The sequence below is a fragment of the Xiphophorus maculatus genome, chromosome 13 (assembly GCF_002775205.1).
Source record: "Xiphophorus maculatus strain JP 163 A chromosome 13, X_maculatus-5.0-male, whole genome shotgun sequence".
NCBI classification, from domain to species: domain Eukaryota; kingdom Metazoa; phylum Chordata; class Actinopteri; order Cyprinodontiformes; family Poeciliidae; genus Xiphophorus; species Xiphophorus maculatus.
Window position 1 is genome coordinate 23,444,129 of NC_036455.1, and position 20,465 is coordinate 23,464,593.

Sequence of the window (20,465 nt, forward strand, 5' to 3'; positions counted from 1 at the left end):
GTGCTTACCTTTGACAGTGCTGATCAAAAAACAGCTCTCGTCAGACAAGTTGTAAACCATCTAAGAGAACAAATGAGGATAAATGTTGAATTTTGTTCAATATATCTGCCAAGATTCTCAAAATATGATTTCCTGGTGTTGTAGAAGTAACATCAGAGTCAATCTGGTAATGCAAAAACAGTAGAGTATAAATAAGATTCAAATCAGAGAGATTTGTTGTTCAAAAAGCAGCAGCGTTTATTTCTCTCTTCAGTTTACACATTCAAATCAGCACAACATGAACCTAGCTTAAGAAAATCTGTCATTTGTGAAATATTTAATATTTAACATACATAATTAAATGTATGTCATTTAAGTTTATATTTAATTTTTTTTTAATCTGTAATCCTCACAGTAAAATAATCCTTCAGCTGTTTTAGTTTACAGGCGAAGTGAAGCATTCAGGCAAAAACTGTCTCAGTTTTATAGTCAAATCTTTCTCTGGGTAACAAAAAAGAAACGTAAATTTTTTTGTTGTAAGAAAATTTGTAATTCATTGTCTACATCACCTAATCCAATCAATTCCTGCTCTACTGCAGCTCACTTTAACGTTGATGTCAGGTTTGGGCAAAACTGGACAAAATCCAACTTTTTTCATCCATCTTTAATTAGTTTAGTCACAGTTAATCATTTACAACCCATGAATATCTCCTCCTTTTCTTTGTAGAGAATTTCCTGTTTTTTAAAAAAAAAATAAAATCACTTTCAGTTTCAACATGTTTACTTCTACTTTATGTTTCTCCTTTGCAATCATCACTACAGACTCGTTTGCCTTTTCAGACTTCCACGCTGGTAAAACAATTCCTTCCGGTAGAAAGCTGAAGGTACATTTTTGAAACATACTTTTTAAATAGTCAACTTGATTAGGAGATTGTGCCAATGATGAGATTATAAGTGGAACTGCGTCAACTGCTCTTTACATGGGAAACAAAAACAGATTAGAGGGATATAGATGAGTATTTTGAGGCTGGGAATGATGTTGCACCTGAGTTGAGCGCATTCCTGTTGCAAGTTAAAAGATGGATAAAATGCAGCGCAACAGATTTCCAAACAACAGATTCTCTTGACTCAGTGACTTCAGGTGATTTGACATGTCTTGATAGGTTTTCATTATGGTGCACGAGATTGTATTTAGAGGTATTGGCATAAAAGGGAACAATTTTCATATTTTTAATGGGAAACACTGATTAAAAAAAAGAATGCATCATTTTCTCATTTGTGAACAAGGGATGTGAATATTTTTGCAAAAATAGTTCACAACCTGATCAGTGAAACAGATGTAGTTTTCCACTATAATTAAATTGCCTGTTTTTAGATGATGATGTGGTTAAAGGGAGTGGTGTGTGCATGCCGATACCTGGTCGCTTAGTAGGATGTGTATGCCTGTCGGACCCTGCCTGTACACCTGGTGGATCCTTCCCAAAGGAATGTCGCACACGGATGCAATCTTACGGATGAGTTCTGCAGCTGTGAGCTCCTCTAAGTACAGAGCATGGTATACTAACGGGACACAGAACAGTGATGGTGTTAAAGACTTGTGCAAACACGTTTCAGTACTCCACTAGTATCAAGGAACCTTTTGTTCACCATGTAAACTAGCAGAGCTCCGGTGTTCTCCATTTTCTATTGTGCAGTGTCTCTCCAGCAGGGGGCTCCCTTGTGGAGACTCCTGACAGACATACACCGTCATTCTGGGACGCACTGACCTGCAACAAGAGGGGACAGTTTACTCACACAGCCACATAGACAGGCTCTCGCTCAGTGTTTTTCTTCTTACACCAGACACTTTTCGCACCTGGATTTGAGAGCATTGAAGAGTCTGATCCCATCTGCCGGCCCACAAATCTGGACCAGGTCGTCCCGGGTTAACTTCAATAAATCAGAACCTGTGACAGGACAAAGTAAGAGACTTGTTGAGGTCTTGCTCCAATGGTTCTAGTGGCTCTAATATTTACACGGCAGGGCATCTGATTACAGAAATAAAACTTATAAGACTTTTATTCTGGATCCTTTAGGTGGAAACTCAAATAATATGTACACTCTTAAAGTGAAATTCAAGAACTGTAACAATTTGAAGGTATGTTTTCAAACTTTTCCAGCACCACACCTCGTCTTTTTTTAGTTCATTTGTGTTGTTTTATTTTTATTTCCAGTTTCAATTCACCCTTATATCATCAGTTACTATTATTAATGTCTTGTGATAGTATTCTGCATTTTACAGCAGGAACAAGGCAAACTAAAATCTAACAACATTTTATATTTAGAAATGTTTCTCTCACACACACCGTGAACACCTGACTGGTCCGACTACAAAACACTAATTTCACAAAAAAAATTCACCCAATTTCAATAACTAACATATAAAATATAAGCCAACTTTTATTTCAATCAAATAGCTCAATGTTGTTTTCTTGAGTCAAGTCCTGGTGGACTGGAAATACCTCCAAAACATGACCAAGGAGCCCATCGCCAAAAACTTCTAATCCACCAAATCTAATGTGTATGAGGGGTGCTGTGGTGGTGCAGTGGTTAAGCACAATCCACATACGCGGCCGTCGCAGGTTCGAATCCCAGCCTGGTGACCTTTGCTGGATGTCTTCCCCCTTCTCTCACTATCCACTTTCCGGTCAATTCACAATCAAATAAAGGCCACTAGAACCAACAAAAGATTAAAAAAAAATGTGTACCTACCTGAGAAATGAGAGAAGAGTCTAGTGTAGGAACTGAAGCGGTTCTTCAACAGCCACTTCTGAGCATCCTGTATGGAGGCAGCAGGGCTCAGCTGCTGCACAGACGAGACAACGACTTCAGTCGCGACAACATTGAGTTCAACTTTCTGTCAAAGCAATCATAATGCCAAATTTATTCATCAACATTTGACTAAATAAAGCAATAATAATCTGACCACTTGCATTATCCTTTATGCTCATAACCCATAAAAATCAAATTAATTGTCAGAATAATCAATAGAATAATTGATTGCTAAAATAATGGTTAGTTTTAGGACTAATTGTGACCAAATCAGCCAGGACAGGCCCCAGCTCATCCACTTGGAGCAGAAACACAACTAGATACTAACCTCTGAGTTGACTTGGCCACCAGTATCTGCTTGGTGATTGGGTGAGGACGAGTCACTGGAAAACAAAAAAGTAATTAAAAGATCAACATGAAGGACTTTTCAATGCGACCATGAAAATGAATGAATTCACTAAATAATAAACTAAAGTACCTGTCCAGCACAGAAGAGGTTGTGTAGGTGGAAAGTGGGGTGGAGGTGAAGGAGGGGGTAGCTGCCTGGCTGGTGCTGGTGTAGGCGGCGTCTGGCCACGGGGAGCACTGAGCAGAGACACACACGTGTTAATACTGCAGTGATTACACACTAATAACAGTAATAAAATAAGTGAAACTATAAGTACATCTAAGAAAAGTGTGTGGAAAAGTAAGTGTATATACTGGGAATTTAGCTTTGCACCATCCCCACTCCTCCGAATTACAAACAAGTAGCATTGCACTATCCCAATCACACCAGTTGAATGTTTACTGGTTTGAAATGGAGACAGAGAATAGGTAGCAGGACGAGGAAGGAGCGGGAGTGGAGAGCAGGGTGCTTACACTGCCTCTCTTGGCCAAGGAGTCGCCACAATCAGCGGGAAGTGTCCGCTTGCTGGACTTTTTCAGCTCATGGTCACCCGAATCTTCTATGATGGGTTCAAGCCTCGTCTGCATTCAGACACACAGCAGAGGTTAGCCAGCCTGTGACTCACACCAACACACACAGACAGATCGGGGACTTCTCACTTATTACCAAAAGAAAAGTCCAAAAAACCCTAAAAGATTTTTGGCTCCATATTCTTAGGTTTCCTACACATTATTCATGTAAAAACTCCAGACTTTTCTTCAAAGTTGTGAGTTCTTTATGCCCAGGTTAAAATAGAAAATTTTATGGAAGGAAGGACAAGCAAGAAAGGAAAGAAACGAGGAAGAAAAAGAAACAAAGAGAGGAAGGACTGAAGGAAAGACAAGAAAGGAAGGAAACTAGGATACAAGCAAGTGAGAAAAAGGATAAGCAAGAATGGAAGGAGACTGAAGAGAAAAAAATTTCGGAAGAAATTTAGCCGGGGCCTGCCAAGGCGCGGCCGTGGAGTTCGGGCCCGGCATCGTCGCGCCACAAATCGGCGTCGACGCCAAAGAACGCCGCGACGTAAGCAGTGGCACGCGGAGAACCGCAAGAACGTTAAGCGAGGCGGACGTGCACCGTTCGGTACGATTTAAAATGTTGTCAAGGCTTTTATTTTGGAAGTTTTGTTAAACTTCATTTCAAAGGGCCAAACTAATCCCATGCGTAATAGTCCTTGGGTTAAAATAGTTATATAATGCTCAAAACACAAGTAGCTGATGTAAAAAATATTCAAGGCTTTTATTTTGAAATTTTCAGTATGCTTCATTTCAAAGGGCCAAACTAATACCACGTGTAACAGTGCTTTGGATGAAAAAGTCAAATAAAGCCAAAAAGAGCAATTACGTCATGTAAAATTATTCAAGGCTTTTATTTTGAAATTTTCAGAATGCTTCATTTCAAAGGGCCAAACTAATACCACGTGTAACAGTGCTTTGGATGAAAAAGTCAAATAAAGCCAAAAAGAGCAATTACCTGATGTAAAAATATTCAAGGCTTTTATTTTGAAATTATTATTATGCTCCATTTTAAAGTTCCAAACTAATCCCATGTGTAACAGTGCTTTGGATGAAAAAGTCATATAAAGCCAAAAACAGCAATTACCTGATGTAAAAATATTCAAGGCTTTTATTTTGAAATTATTATTATGCTCCATTTTAAAGTTCCAAACTAATCCCATGTGTAACAGTGCTTTGGATGAAAAAGTCATATAAAGCCAAAAACAGCAATTACCTGATGTAAAAATATTCAAGGCTTTTATTTTGAAATTATTATTATTCTCCATTTTAAAGTTCCAAAGTAATCCCATGTGTAACAGTGCTTTGGATGAAAACGTCAAATAAAGCCAAAAACAGCAATTACCTGATGTAAAACTATTCAAGGCTTTTATTTTGAAATTATTATTCTCCATTTTAAAGTTCCAAACTAATCCCATGTGTAACATTGCTTTGGATGAAAAAGTCATATACGGCCAAAAAAAGCAATTACCTGATGTAAAATTATTCAAGGCTTTTATTTTGAAATTATTATTATTCTCCATTTTAAAGTTCCAAAGTAATCCCATGTGTAACAGTGCTTTGGATGAAAACGTCAAATAAAGCCAAAAACAGCAATTACCTGATGTAAAAATATTCAAGGCTTTTATTTTGAAATTATTATTATGCTCCATTTTAAAGTTCCAAACTAATCCCATGTGTAACAGTTACTGAGTTAAATCAGTTATATACAGCCCATAGCAGCAGTAGTTCTAAAGGCCAGTTCTCAGTCCTGATCTGTTTCAACTGAGGATAGATAGAACTACAGTGATGCGTATTCGTAGTCCTAACCAGCAGCCAATAGCCTCTTGAGTTCCGTTGCTATGGCAAATAATGGTCTCAGCAGGTGTGAGCTCTGAGCTGTGAGCTCTCAAACACACAAGTGTGTTTGAGCAAACACACTTTACTGAAAAAAAGCATTGGAAACAAATCCTTCTTGTTCGGGAACCGTAATACATATTCGAAAAGCGTTTTAAGCGTATGACAGTTCAATGTGTCTTCTGCGATAGTCCCGAGATTCATATCTGTACCTCACTCAGAGCATTTACAGTGATGAGAGAAAGAAATGTTGTGCCCATATCTGATCCGAGGTCGGCTGTCACTCTAATATGAGCAAAAATGAGAAACTTTGGGTCGCTTAGAGGCAAATTGTGGACAAACCATAACTGGTATCGACGAGCCGTCTTCACTTTCGAAGAGATCACAGACGTATCTACAAAATGAAATTTGAATGGCATTTCTAGGTGAATTTGTGACGACACAGCAAATCCTCAAAAATAGGGTATTTCTAGGATTTTTCCCATTGAGTTATAATGGGGTTTTTTTCGTAGTTTTTTGCGAATTATGTCGCCACGTTTACCCCAAATCCCACCAGAAGTAATAGCTCCAATGGCGTGAATTTTCTGCACGATTTGATACCTCATTTGTAGGTGTGCACCCAGCGGTACGAGCCGCATTAACGGTTACGGAAGAAAAATAAAGTTCTATAATAATAATAATAACTAGAAAATTTCGGAAGAAATTTAGCCGGGGCCTGCCAAGGCGCGCCCGTGGGGTTTTGGGCCCGGCGTCGTCACGCCACAAATCGGCGTCGACGCCAAAGAACGCCGCGACGTGATCAGTGGCACGCGGAGAACCGCAAGAACGTTAAGCGAGGCGGACGTGCACCATTCGGTACGATTTAAAATTTTCTCAAGGCTTTTATTTTGGAAGTTTTGTTAAACTTCATTTCAAAGGGCCAAACTAATCCCATGCGTAATAGTCCTTGGGTTAAAATAGTTATATAATGCTGAAAACAGCAATTACATGATGTAAAAATATTCAAGGCTTTTATTTTGAAATTATTATTATGCTCCATTTCAAAGTTCCAAACTAATCCCATGTGTAACAGTGCTTTGGATGAAAAAGTCATATACGGCCAAAAAGAGCAATTACATGATGTAAAAATATTCAAGGCTTTTATTTTGAAATTTTCAGTATGCTTCATTTCAGAGGGCCAAACTATTCCATTGTGTAACAGTGCTTTGGATAAAAATGTCACATAAAGCCAAAAACCGCAATTACATGATGTAAAAATATTCAAGGCTTTTATTTTGAAATTATTATTATGCTCCATTTTAAAGTTCCGAACGAATCCCATGTGTAACAGTGCTTTGGATGAAAAAGTCATACAAAGCCAAAAAGAGCAATGACCTGATGTAAAAATATTCAAGGTTTTTATTTTGAAATTATTATTATGCTTAATTTTAAAGTTCCGAACTAATCACATGTGTAACAGTGCTTTGGATGAAAAAGTCATACAAAGACAAAAACAGCAATTGCATGATGTAAAAATATTCAAGGCTTTTATTTTGAAATTATTATTATGCTCCATTTTAAAGTTCCGAACTAATACCACGTGTAACATTGCTTTGGATGAAAAAGTCACATAAAGCCAAAAACAGCAATTACCTGATGTAACAACATTCAAGGCTTTTATTTTGAAATTATTATTATGCTCCATTTTAAAGTTCCGAACTAATCCCATGTGTAACATTGCTTTGGATGAAAAAGTCATATACGGCCAAAAAGAGCAATTACTTCATGTAAAATATTCAAGGCTTTTATTTTGAAATTTTCAGTATGCTTCATTTTAAAGTTCTGAACTAATACCACGTGTAAGAGTGCTTTGGATGAAAAAGTCAAATAAAGCCAAAAAGAGCAATTACGTCATGTAAAAATATTCAAGGCTTTTATTTTGAAATTTTTGTTAAGCTTCATTTTAAAGGGCCAAACTAATACCACGTGTAACAGTGCTTTGGATGAAAAAGTCACATAAAGCCAAAAACAGCAATTACCTGATGTAAAAATATTCAAGGCTTTTATTTTGAAATTATTATTATGCTCCATTTTAAAGTTCCGAACTAATCCCATGTGTAACATTGCTTCGGATGAAAAAGTCATATACGGCCAAAAAAAGCAATTACCTGATGTAAAAATATTCAAGGCTTTTATTTTGAAATTATTATTATTCTCCATTTTAAAGTTCCAAAGTAATCCCATGTGTAACAGTGCTTTGGATGAAAACGTCAAATAAAGCCAAAAACAGCAATTACCTGATGTAAAACTATTCAAGGCTTTTATTTTGAAATTATTATTATGCTCCATTTTAAAGTTCCAAACTAATCCCATGTGTAACAGTTACTGAGTTAAATCAGTTATATACAGCCCATAGCAGCAGTAGTTCTAAAGGCCAGTTCTCAGTCCTGATCTGTTTCAACTGAGGATAGATAGAACTACAGTGATGCGTATTCGTAGTCCAAATCAGCAGCCAATAGCCTCTTGAGTTCCGTTGCTATGGCAAATAATGGTCTCAGCAGGTGTGAGCTCTGAGCTGTGAGCTCTCAAACACACAAGTGTGTTTGAGCAAACACACTTTACTGAAAAAAAGCATTGGAAACAAATCCTTCTTGTTCGGGAACCGTAATACATATTCGAAAAGCGTTTCGAGCGTATGACAGTTCAATGTGTCTTCTGCGATAGTCCCGAGATTCATATCTGTACCTCACTCAGAGCATTTACAGCGATGAGAGAAAGAAATGTTGTGCCCAGATATGAACCGAGATGGGCTGTCACTGTAATTTCAGCAAAAATGAGAAAGTTTGGGTCGCTTAGAGGCAAATTGTGGACAAACCGTAACTGGTATCGACGAGCCGTCTTCACTTTCGAAGAGATCACAGACGTATCTACAAAATGAAATTTGAATGGCATTTCTAGGTGAATTTGTGACGACACAGCAAATCCTCAAAAATAGGGTATTTCTAGGATTTTTCCCATTGAGTTATAATGGGGTTTTTTTCGTAGTTTTTTGCGAATTATGTCGCCACGTTAAGCCCAAATCCCACCAGAAGTAATAGCTCCAATGGCGTGAATTTTCTGCACGTTTTGATACCTCATTTGTAGGTGTGCACCCAGCGGTATGAGCCGCATTAACGGTTACGGAAGAAAAATAAAGAATAACTAGAAAATTTCGGAAGAAATTTAGCCGGGGCCTGCCAAGGCGCGCCCGTGGGGTTCGGGCCCGGCGTCGTCGCGCCACAAATCGGCGTCGACGCCAAAGAACGCCGCGACGTCACCAGTGGCACGCGGAGAACCGCAAGAACGTTAAGCGAGGCGGACGTGCACCTTTCGGTACGATTTAAAATGTTGTCAAGGCTTTTATTTTGGAAGTTTCAGTATGCTTCATTTCAAAGGGCCAAACTAATCCCATGCGTAATAGTCCTTGGGTTAAAATAGTTATATAATGCTCAAAACACAAGTAGCTGATGTAAAAGTATTCAAGGCTTTTATTTTGAAATTTTCAGTATGCTTCATTTCAAAGGGCCAAACTAATACCACGTGTAACAGTGCTTTGGATGAAAAAGTCAAATAAAGCCAAAAAGAGCAATTACGTCATGTAAAATTATTCAAGGCTTTTATTTTGAAATTTTCAGAATGCTTCATTTCAAAGGGCCAAACTAATACCACGTGTAACAGTGCTTTGGATGAAAAAGTCAAATAAAGCCAAAAAGAGCAATTACCTGATGTAAAAATATTCAAGGCTTTTATTTTGAAATTATTATTATGCTCCATTTTAAAGTTCCAAACTAATCCCATGTGTAACAGTGCTTTGGATGAAAAAGTCATATAAAGCCAAAAACAGCAATTACCTGATGTAAAAATATTCAAGGCTTTTATTTTGAAATTATTATTATGCTCCATTTTAAAGTTCCAAACTAATCCCATGTGTAACAGTGCTTTGGATGAAAAAGTCATATAAAGCCAAAAACAGCAATTACCTGATGTAAAAATATTCAAGGCTTTTATTTTGAAATTATTATTATTCTCCATTTTAAAGTTCCAAAGTAATCCCATGTGTAACAGTGCTTTGGATGAAAACGTCAAATAAAGCCAAAAACAGCAATTACCTGATGTAAAACTATTCAAGGCTTTTATTTTGAAATTATTATTCTCCATTTTAAAGTTCCAAACTAATCCCATGTGTAACATTGCTTTGGATGAAAAAGTCATATACGGCCAAAAAAAGCAATTACCTGATGTAAAAATATTCAAGGCTTTTATTTTGAAATTATTATTATTCTCCATTTTAAAGTTCCAAAGTAATCCCATGTGTAACAGTGCTTTGGATGAAAACGTCAAATAAAGCCAAAAACAGCAATTACCTGATGTAAAAATATTCAAGGCTTTTATTTTGAAATTATTATTATGCTCCATTTTAAAGTTCCAAACTAATCCCATGTGTAACAGTTACTGAGTTAAATCAGTTATATACAGCCCATAGCAGCAGTAGTTCTAAAGGCCAGTTCTCAGTCCTGATCTGTTTCAACTGAGGATAGATAGAACTACAGTGATGCGTATTCGTAGTCCTAACCAGCAGCCAATAGCCTCTTGAGTTCCGTTGCTATGGCAAATAATGGTCTCAGCAGGTGTGAGCTCTGAGCTGTGAGCTCTCAAACACACAAGTGTGTTTGAGCAAACACACTTTACTGAAAAAAAGCATTGGAAACAAATCCTTCTTGTTCGGGAACCGTAATACATATTCGAAAAGCGTTTCGAGCGTATGACAGTTCAATGTGTCTTCTGCGATAGTCCCGAGATTCATATCTGTACCTCACTCAGAGCATTTACAGCGATGAGAGAAAGAAATGTTGTGCCCAGATATGAACCGAGATGGGCTGTCACTGTAATTTCAGCAAAAATGAGAAAGTTTGGGTCGCTTAGAGGCAAATTGTGGACAAACCGTAACTGGTATCGATGAGCCGTCTTCACTTTCGAAGAGATCACAGACGTATCTACAAAATGAAATTTGAATGGCATTTCTAGGTGAATTTGTGACGACACAGCAAATCCTCAAAAATAGGGTATTTCTAGGATTTTTCCCATTGAGTTATAATGGGGTTTTTTTCGTAGTTTTTTGCGAATTATGTCGCCACGTTAAGCCCAAATCCCACCAGAAGTAATAGCTCCAATGGCGTGAATTTTCTGCACGTTTTGATACCTCATTTGTAGGTGTGCACCCAGCGGTATGAGCCGCATTAACGGTTACGGAAGAAAAATAAAGTTCTATAATAATAATAATAATAATAATATTAAAGAGACGCTTCTCTCCGACAATAGTAATAGGTTCCTGCCATTGCTTTGCATGGCAGGCCCCAATACTTAAAGAGACGCTTCTCTCCGACAATAGTAATAGGTTCCTGCCATTGCTTTGCATGGCAGGCCCCAATAATATTAAAGAGACGCTTCTCTCCGACAATAGTAATAGGTTCCTGCCATTGCTTTGCATGGCAGGCCCCAACAATAATAAAGAAACTTTTCTTGGGAGAATAGCAATAGGTTCCTGCCATTGCTTTGCATGGCAGGCCCCAATTATTATTATTCTCCATTTTAAAGTTCCAAAGTAATCCCATGTGTAACAGTGCTTTGGATGAAAACGTCAAATAAAGCCAAAAACAGCAATTACCTGATGTAAAACTATTCAAGGCTTTTATTTTGAAATTATTATTATGCTCCATTTTAAAGTTCCAAACTAATCCCATGTGTAACAGTTACTGAGTTAAATCAGTTATATACAGCCCATAGCAACAGTACTTCTAAAGGCCAGTTCTCAGTCCTGATCTGTTTCAACTGAGGATAGATAGAACTACAGCGATGCGTATTCGTAGTCCAAATCAGCAGCCAATAGCCTCTTGAGTTCCGTTGCTATGGCAAATAATGGTCTCAGCAGGTGTGAGCTCTGAGCTGTGAGCTCTCAAACACACAAGTGTGTTTGAGCAAACACACTTTACTGAAAAAAAGCATTGGAAACAAATCCTTCTTGTTCGGGAACCGTAATACATATTCGAAAAGCGTTTCGAGCGTATGACAGTTCAATGTGTCTTCTGCGATAGTCCCGAGATTCATATCTGTACCTCACTCAGAGCATTTACAGTGATGAGAGAAAGAAATGTTGTGCCCAGATCTGAAATTCTATTCAAATACATGGGAGAGAGCCTCAGACAGCCTCAGAAAATCCTGTCGCATGACTTTGCTCTGAAGCACCGTGACAGAAAACCGTACGGTCTAGATAAATTTCGAAAACATTTTACCGGAGCAGACAGGCGTATCAATGTCAGGACCGATTTTGATACTAATCGTGCGATATTTGTGGGCGTGATGGCGATTTCAAAAATGATTTGGGCTGAAAAAGTTGTCTTGATCTCTCACTCTAATCAGCGAGAGAAGCACTCTAACTTTAGGAAAAATGAGAAACTTTGGGTCGCTTAGAGGCAAATTGTGGACAAACCGTAACTGTTATCGACGAGCCGTCTTCACTTTCGAAGAGATCACAGACGTATCTACAAAATGAAATTTGAATGGCATTTCTACGTGAATTAGTGACGACACAGAAAATCCTCAAAAATAGGGTATTTCCAGGATTTTTCCCATTGACTTATAATGGGGTTTTTTTCGTAGTTTTTTGCGAATTATGTCGCCACGTTAAGCCCAAATCCCACCAAAAGTAATAGCAACAATGGCGTGAATTTTCTGCACGTTTTGATACCTCATTTGTAGGTGTGCACCCAGCGGTATGAGCCGCATTAACGGTTACGGAAGAAAAATAAAGAACTATAATAATAAAGAGACGCTTGTTGGGTGTAGAGTAATAGGTTCCTGCCATTGCTTTGCATGGCAGGCCCCAATAAAGAAGTTTATAAGATACAAAAGGATATTAGGAAGAAAGGAAGGAGGAGCAAAGGGGGAGAGTCAAAGAGAGGGAAAAAGAAAGACAGGTGGACAAGGGATGACCAAAAAAAGAAGGGAATGAAGGAAAGCAAAGAAGACAACACAGAGGACAAAGGCATGAGGAAGGAAGGAAATCATTTATGGCATAGGGAATAGAGTGAAAATATAAATATTTTGCTACATTTTATCCTCCATTCTTGTCCAGACTTGGTAATACTAAAATTTACTACAACTGTGCTTTGAAGGTTTTAGCAATCTACAGTCCCAACTTGTTGCTGATGGTGTGTATTTACATTTTTGTTTCTTGTCTGAAACATGCGTATCAATTTCTAACAAAAAAGTTAAAAAAGCAACACGTCAAATACAAATGACAAGTCGTCGTGTTTCTGTCTGATGAATCTGTACTGAGAGACTTTGGAAGCCAATCACACGAGTCCATTTCGACTCCCGTTGCATTACAGCGGTGCAGAGCCAGCAAGCAGTTTGCTGTTTTAGAAATAAGTAAAATATTAAATATTTCTACTGATGTTGGACTCTGTTAAGTCATGTGATTTTCTTCCCCCCTCCTTCTCTCATGTCACATCTGTAAAGCTACATTATTTGTCTCTTATTTAGTGGATTATTAAGATAATCTGTAGAAAATAATCAGTGATCTGCAGATGTCCTGCTTGTTGCTCAGTTCACCGTTCACTCTGCGATGCAACTAGGTGTTTATTTAAACATGAAGCAGGTAACTGCTAAGATTTAAGGGTAAATCTTTTTTATTGAGATTATCCTTAGTGTCCCAGTGTGTTTGTGTAGGTTTATAACTCAGGCTGTTGTTTCTATAGTAAAAGTTGTGAATAACAAGAGGCGGTGCACCACAGCTTTACTTCAGAAAGCCGTTTTTGCGTCATTGCAAACCGTCTTCAAACGCAAATAACACACTGCTTTCTTTTAGAGGCAGGAAGTGGTTTTCGCAACTATAGCAGCAGCCTAAACATTATATATATAAGAAGAGGCCGCTGACCCGCTGCTCAGGAAAAACTGCAGTGTTATTCTTTGAAGTATCACCAGTGGATTGAAGCTTTATGCAGCAACAGGTCAAGATGGGGTTGTTGTCACTAACCGTAGCAACTTTAAAGGTTTGTTTTAATCTATTATTTTAAGAAGCCAGTTTTCCTAATCCAATGCAGCTGGATTAAGCATGTGAGCCAAGATAATTAATAAGCTTAAGAATCAAACTGTGCTTCAATTTGTTAGTCTGGTGGATTATTAATGAAATATCAATCAGGAAGGGTAGAAGTGAATGCTCTGTATAAAGATAACATCGCTTCGCTCTGTGTTTCCTCCCTGGCGCTTTTACCAAAGAGGTTTTAACAACACCTTTGTTACCAGAGACAAACAGTGATGTAATGATATGAATCCTCAGTGACTCTCTGGAGTAAAATCCAGGCTCTTAAAAGGACAGAACAAAACGAATGGCAGTTCTGCCCATTAACACATAATTGGTTCAGATTATTGCTAGGAGTGATTCTGCTGGAGTTAATGCAGTGGAAAAAGCTCTGGTACCATCAATAAACTGTGTTGTAAACTACATTGCTACATTTCCTTTGTGTAAAAGCAAAAATAAGCCTTTAAAGGAAATCATTCTAACCTCTGATAGGATAGTGGTATCATAGGAGGGTTGGTACTTCTCCTTCTCCTGAGGGGTGCGCTTCTCCATCTTCTCCCTGTCAGTCTTCTGCTTACGGTCCGCCCCCTTTGGCTGAACATTAAGAAGACAAGGAGAAACATTGATATAAAAAAGCAACTAAATGTATCTCTTTACCACAGGGGTGCTCAATACGTCGATCGCAGAAGGTTTTCAGTCGATCTCGGCAGTAAGAGACAAACTGAACGCCGCCAAGAGGCTGAAACCAGCGAGTCCTCTTCTGATGCGCTTATCAAAATATTCAAAGATCCAAAACGCTTGTAACTTTATTGAAGAATAAAAAAAATAAATCAACAAAACGTGTTCAAATTAATTATTGTTTCAACAAGGTGTTGCGCAATTCAGTGCGATATGGTTCAATTAACAAAAAAAAAGAAGGCGACTCAAAGACCGACTGACTAGCAGAGCAGGAGTTTAAATTAGTCAATCAACCACCGCTGTGTTCATGAGAGGCTTATTAATAATCGAGAAATAAAAATCAAGCCTGAAAACTTGATATCGTAACGGACTGAATGTTATGTTTTTAATATAATCTCTGCTCGTCTTGAGGGACGCAGCCGGTTGCCACGGCAACGGGTGTGCTTACACGACAAAGAGAGAGAGAGAGTAAAAAGTTACGAGTGGTTTTGAGTTGATCACCTGTTCGGGTTATTTTACCTTTGTTTACCTTTGCTGTGGCGCATTACAGCCGCTGTAGTTTCTGAACATTCAATAAACGACAAACTTGGACTTTAATATTTCTGCTATAACTGACATATATTTGCATATAAAATAAGTCAATAGAGTTTCATTTACAATTTTTATATCTTTTTGTTAAGAGGTAGATCTCAAGACAGCTGGTGATAGAAAAAGTAGATCTTGGTCTCAAAACGTTTGGGCACCCCTGCTTTACCATGGGTAAAGGGGCACTTTACGGAGTGTGTACCTTAAAAACTTTAATCTGACAGGAAGCAGAGTGGAGGTGCTCTGTGTACTCTCCACCGTCTCCCTGGGTAAACGTGTCGATCTGGATCCTAAACGGGACGCCCTTCTCGCCGCCATGCTTCCTGGGAGTGAACTCCGTGCTGATGCAGTGCACCTGCAGACACAACCAAGGCGACATCATCAAGAGACGCCGTTTGATGTGGAAATTCAGCAGTACAGGTGGCAGCAGGCGAAAGGAGAGCGAGTGTGGTTAGAGAATGCGAGGATGTTTTTTTTTTTTGTTACCTGAACGAAAACAGACGTTCTTTTGTTCATGTCCCACAGAAACTCTGCAGCATTGAGCTGGGAGGGGTGAGTCTTGGGCTCAACAATGCCCACTGACATGGGAATATCTGTTTCAGACAGAGATATTTGAGCTGCACGTCACACACAAACGGGACGGTAGAGAGTAAACATTTCTCTGCAGGCTTCTTTACCGATGTCAAGAAGACGGTCCCCAGGACGATTCCACTTCCAGCCCTCCAGCTGCTGGTGCTCCGTGTACTGCAGCCGCCGGTCATGAAACACTACCCGTACTGTGCTCTACAGACACACACACCCCCACACACACACACATACACATGTTAGATATGTAGATATGAAGAGCACAAGATGTAAGAAGCAGATGTTTCTCCTCTAGCTGCAGCGGCTCTCTCACCTTCACCATCTTGTTGTTGAGCTCTGGCAACTCCCCTGCTTTCCTGTTGTCCAACATGCGGATCTCATAAGATTGGCCTGAACAGAAAAAAGGAGAGAAACCTGATGCGTGTGCTTCAAAGATAAAAAAATAAAAAAATAAATAGCATCCTGGTTTTGGAATAATCCTGGTTTTGTAACAATCTTATACATACTATATATATGTACATGTATATGTACATTTCTTCCATACAGTTCCCAGCAGCGATAAAAACACTTAATAATTCATGAAACTTTTTATTTATCCAGCAATGCGCTGCAACGTAATAAAATGAAGAAATCACTCAGGTTTAACAATGAGATGGAAAAGAGGCAACACGAGAAACGCAACATGAGAAAAACTTACATGGCCGAATTTACAAACAAATTTACATTCCAAATAAGACTCCTTCCTGCACTCCTAGGTAAACGATCAGCTGAATAATGGCTGCCATTAAATTCGTTGTTTACATCATTCATCATATAAAAAACACCCTGATGAAGTGATTATGAAGCTACATGCAGTTTATTTTTGCTGTATGTGACACATGTTGTTTGTGTTATCAGTCTATATTACAAAAACAATAAACTGGCCATTAATGTACAGATAAATATTTTCTAATTATTTAAATGGGGGAAATTTTCATTAAATTCAATTAACCCGATTCTGGTCAAGTTAGAAGTTTTTGTTTCTTAACGCATAAAACAATCTAAAAGCAAAATTTTAAAAATGCTTATAAAATGCATATTGAATACAAAAGGATTTCTTAAAATAAATATAACGTTTATTGTAATTTCCCTTCTCCACACTTGAAAGTGTTTAATGCCCGAGCGTCATGATGTGTCACTCATGATGAATCACCTGCAACATGCAGACTTACAACTTCTCTACCTTTGAAAACAACAAATGTCACCAAATGTACTACAGACAATGAGAGCCTGCACAGTGCTTAAATATTTAGCTGACATTTATTACAGCAGGTCACCATTGCTATCTGTTTATCAAATGCAACAATAAACTAGGATGAAGCTAGTCATACATCCTGAATGTTTTGGGCATATCCTTCCCTCCAGACACCTGACTCGGGTGGGTGGGTAGGTACTTTATTTATCCTGAGGGAAATCCCATGTAACCAAGTAGCTCCTAACAAGCCTCTGGTGCTAAAGCAGAGAAACATCTAAAACATGAAGGACTGTGCTTCTGAGGACCAGAACTGAACATTACTAACTTAGAGTAACCAGTCAACCCTACAGTCACATTTTTAAACTGTGGGAGAAAGCCAGAGTACCTGGAGAGAATCCACTAATGCATGAGGAGAGCCATAAAAGTCCATGCAGAAAAACACCAGGTTGGGAGTTGATCCTAGCGCCTTCTTGCTGCAAGGCTACAGTGCTTCCCCTGTGCTGCCCCATTTATTATCCAGTGCATAAATTTTTATATGCGACCGTTCATGCTAAATGTCCAGAACTCTCCATTTTACAAAAACAGTTTTCTCCTCTGTCGGAATTAATTCAAGTGCTGAATTTTGCGTGTAAGAACTACAGGCAATATGCATAAAATTTACAGATATTAAAAAGTCTATGTAGCTCAATGTTGCACCATATTCTTAGCTGCAATCATACTGACAGCAAACAAACAGCGAAGTAGGTCTTTACATTTTGACTGTCATGCCCAAATCTCCTATAGTTTGTTAAAACTCAAAAAAAAGAAGAAGAAGAAAAAAAAAAGAGTTTAACATTACGATGGAAGAACAGAAAGTAAAAGGAAAATTGGGTGTAATTTCTATCAATGCAGCTGTCTTGATATTCAACAGTTTATCACAGTTGCATGTTTTCTTAAAATTGAGCAACATTACTTGGAGTTTAAGTAGTTTAAGTGAATTAAATATCCTGTTACCTTGGTTTAGGTATGTGAGTGTCTCGTCGTGCAGCTTGACAGCAGGCGAGGTGGCGGCGCACAGCACATACTGGAATGGGGGATTTTTGGTCTTGCTTTCAGGTGGAAGGTTGGAGTCCTCCTGCTTAAAGATGGGCAGAGCCAGCACATCGCTGAAAGACAGAGACAGATGAATCAGGAAGGCGGCAGGATGCAGAAAAGATCAAACAAAATGACATCTGGAGAGCTGAAGCACAGCTTAATAAAATCCAATATAAAGCTCAACTCAAGTCTTAATGCTGCAGAGTTTTTATCTCCTCTCTAGTGTTTATCTTTATTGCCTCATAAGCGCTATAATATTTGGAAAGCATAAACGATTTCTGCCTCAATTTGTCAAAACTGGATTCTCTTGATTCTTATCTCAAATACATTTGCCACACATAAAACTCCAAGATTAAATTATTAAACAAATCTGCCTATTTTAGGGGTGATAAAGGCGCTTCATTGATCAAACTGGTCTCTTATTATAGATGCATGAGGCTTCAGCATGACACATGATTAGAAACACCCGCAGACCGCTCAAGATGCTGACGTATTATTTCTCACACTTCCCAGCTAATCCAGACAGTCGACCTGTCCTCAGTTAACCCAGACAAACACTAATATTAGCTGAATCGAGCGTGTGTGTGTGTGTGTGTGTGTGGATCTGTGTCCAAATCAGGAAAAATACAGAAAAATTAACTCCATCACTGCAAAGCATTCCATGTATAGGAATGTTTCACAGAGTCATGAGCGAAGCAGGAATGCCTAAACTTTCTGTTTCCTTGGTGTAAATATATGGCAGACCGTTCTATTGTAACCCTACTGAGCCGTCCAAACCGCCACCCTTTGACCTATACTGGCCACCTGAAACCTGAAGAGTGGCTTCCACTGAAACATTTTGTACCCACCAGCTGCTGACTTCCAACCCAGCCCGGGTATCACACATAGCGCACTCTCTATTTTCACTAATTCACTTTGATGCATGCCATGAATTCAGCACTGGTGAACTCGCTCGCCCTCAGGGGCGACTGGCACCCACACCAACGTCACACACAGATAAACAGGCAGGAGGAGGAGGAGGAGGAGAGGGGCGTCTGATAAACACACGCTCATCCCTGGAGGTCTTGCCCCCTGAACGCAGAAATATCAACACCTCCCAGTGACCTCAGAGCATAGTGAAAACCCAGTAAAGGAACAGGTGCTTCACCGCAATACCACTTGCAACTTCTGGAGAGTTTAAAATAAAAATAAAATTAAAAAAAAACATGGGAAAAATGCATGGATTGACTGTAAATGCTGACTTTGCCGCGCAATGTTTCCGCAGACAGGATTCACTCCAGCACACGTGTTAATCATTTCAGGTTGACACTAAGAAGACAAACCTGGCTGCACAAATTAACCAGGATTTCAACAAAGTGACCGAAGTTTGTGTGATGATGCTGCAGCCAGAGGAACTTTAGTTTGTGATTTGATTGTAATAAGTAAGTAGTAATTTCCGTCCCCCTTGTGTTGCTGAACAGTCAGTCAGCTGGCTGAAAGAAGGATACAAAAACTATCCCCAAATCCTCTACCCCGCCAAATTTGCTTAAAAATATTTCTGGTTGAGAACAACAACAAAACAGAAAATACAGAGAAACTAAAGCAGTATCACCTGCATCAGAGGTCTGCACCTCTCAACAGGTACTATCCTGCAACTTAGATAAATCTCTGCTCAAACACACCTAAATCAGATGAATGGCTCATTACCGGGGCTCTGCAGAACTTGTTGTGTGCTGAAGAGGAAAATCAGCCCCTGCACTCCCTGTGCTGGAGCAGAGATGAGTCTAAACGTAGCAGGACAGTGACTCAACAACTGGAGCTGGAGATGCTACAGTGTATTAAGGCAGCTGTTTTTAAAGCTACTGTTTGCTAAACTAATGGCATTAGCAAATGCTAATAAAACATTTTATACCTGGCTAATAGTTAGAAGTAACACCAGTGACCGTTTTACTAATCGGAAAATTGGAAGAAATAGAAAGGTTTGATGAACAGCTGGAGATTGTTGACAAAATGTTCCTTTTTTTTTTTTTTTTACATAAAACAATCAGAAAAGAAAAGTTTGTAGTTAAGAGAAGATCAACTCGGTGAACTCGACAATGTTCTGTAATTCTGGTTTGTCACATCAGTTTGTTATTAATTTCAAATCAATCCAATTTCTTAAAGTGTGTGCAAAACATCAAAAAAAGTAAATTATTTATGTAAATGAGATCATGCATCCGATATATTCATGAATTACTGTGAAAATTTAGCAGGTTAATTTTCTGCAAACTACAGAAAATTGTTCATTTAGCTTCCAAAGTTTTTTAAGTCAAGTTTCTGTACTGAATATTAATGCCCGTCCAACATTTTATTCTCAAGAAATACTTATATTCTTATTCTGAACCATAATGGCTAAACATTACAAAAGAAACTATAACTTCTTCCTCCCTCCAAGCATTAATCATTACTCCACGGATCGATAAATAGGTAAAGTTCACAATAAGCACCTCCCTTATTTACACAAACTTGTGCACAGCATGTTCCATACCGTCACATGCGGGCCCAGAAACATTTAAACAGAGTGAGGCCGCTGGCTCAGACCCAGAGAAAACCCTTTGCTTTCCACATACCATCAGAAACAAAGCTACTACCGTCTCCCCACGCACTTCCTAGTTGAAACTAAGT

At 38.7% G+C, this 20,465-nt stretch overlaps 1 protein-coding gene across 5 annotated transcripts in view; it reads right to left on the reverse strand.

The window, feature by feature from the left end:
* ubp1 (upstream binding protein 1) overlaps nucleotides 1-20,465 on the reverse strand; it is a 28,141-nt gene that overhangs the window by 3,219 nt on the left and 4,457 nt on the right. For 2 of the 5 annotated variants that reach the window (XM_023344762.1, XM_023344761.1), the window contains exons 2-15: nucleotides 17,742-17,893; nucleotides 15,828-15,904; nucleotides 15,607-15,712; nucleotides 15,416-15,522; nucleotides 15,132-15,284; nucleotides 14,150-14,260; nucleotides 3,652-3,759; nucleotides 3,269-3,375; nucleotides 3,119-3,173; nucleotides 2,731-2,875; nucleotides 1,835-1,925; nucleotides 1,627-1,745; nucleotides 1,397-1,539; nucleotides 9-60 (exon numbers count right to left, since the gene is read on the reverse strand). In XM_023344762.1, the coding sequence (XP_023200530.1) occupies nucleotides 9-60; nucleotides 1,397-1,539; nucleotides 1,627-1,745; nucleotides 1,835-1,925; nucleotides 2,731-2,875; nucleotides 3,119-3,173; nucleotides 3,269-3,375; nucleotides 3,652-3,759; nucleotides 14,150-14,260; nucleotides 15,132-15,284; nucleotides 15,416-15,522; nucleotides 15,607-15,712; nucleotides 15,828-15,904; nucleotides 17,742-17,893 (1,526 nt within the window). The remainder of the gene's footprint in view (nucleotides 1-8; nucleotides 61-1,396; nucleotides 1,540-1,626; nucleotides 1,746-1,834; nucleotides 1,926-2,730; nucleotides 2,876-3,118; nucleotides 3,174-3,268; nucleotides 3,376-3,651; nucleotides 3,760-14,149; nucleotides 14,261-15,131; nucleotides 15,285-15,415; nucleotides 15,523-15,606; nucleotides 15,713-15,827; nucleotides 15,905-17,741; nucleotides 17,894-20,465) is intronic. The other 3 variants (XM_005797329.3, XM_023344763.1, XM_023344764.1) reach the window with 3 other exon arrangements.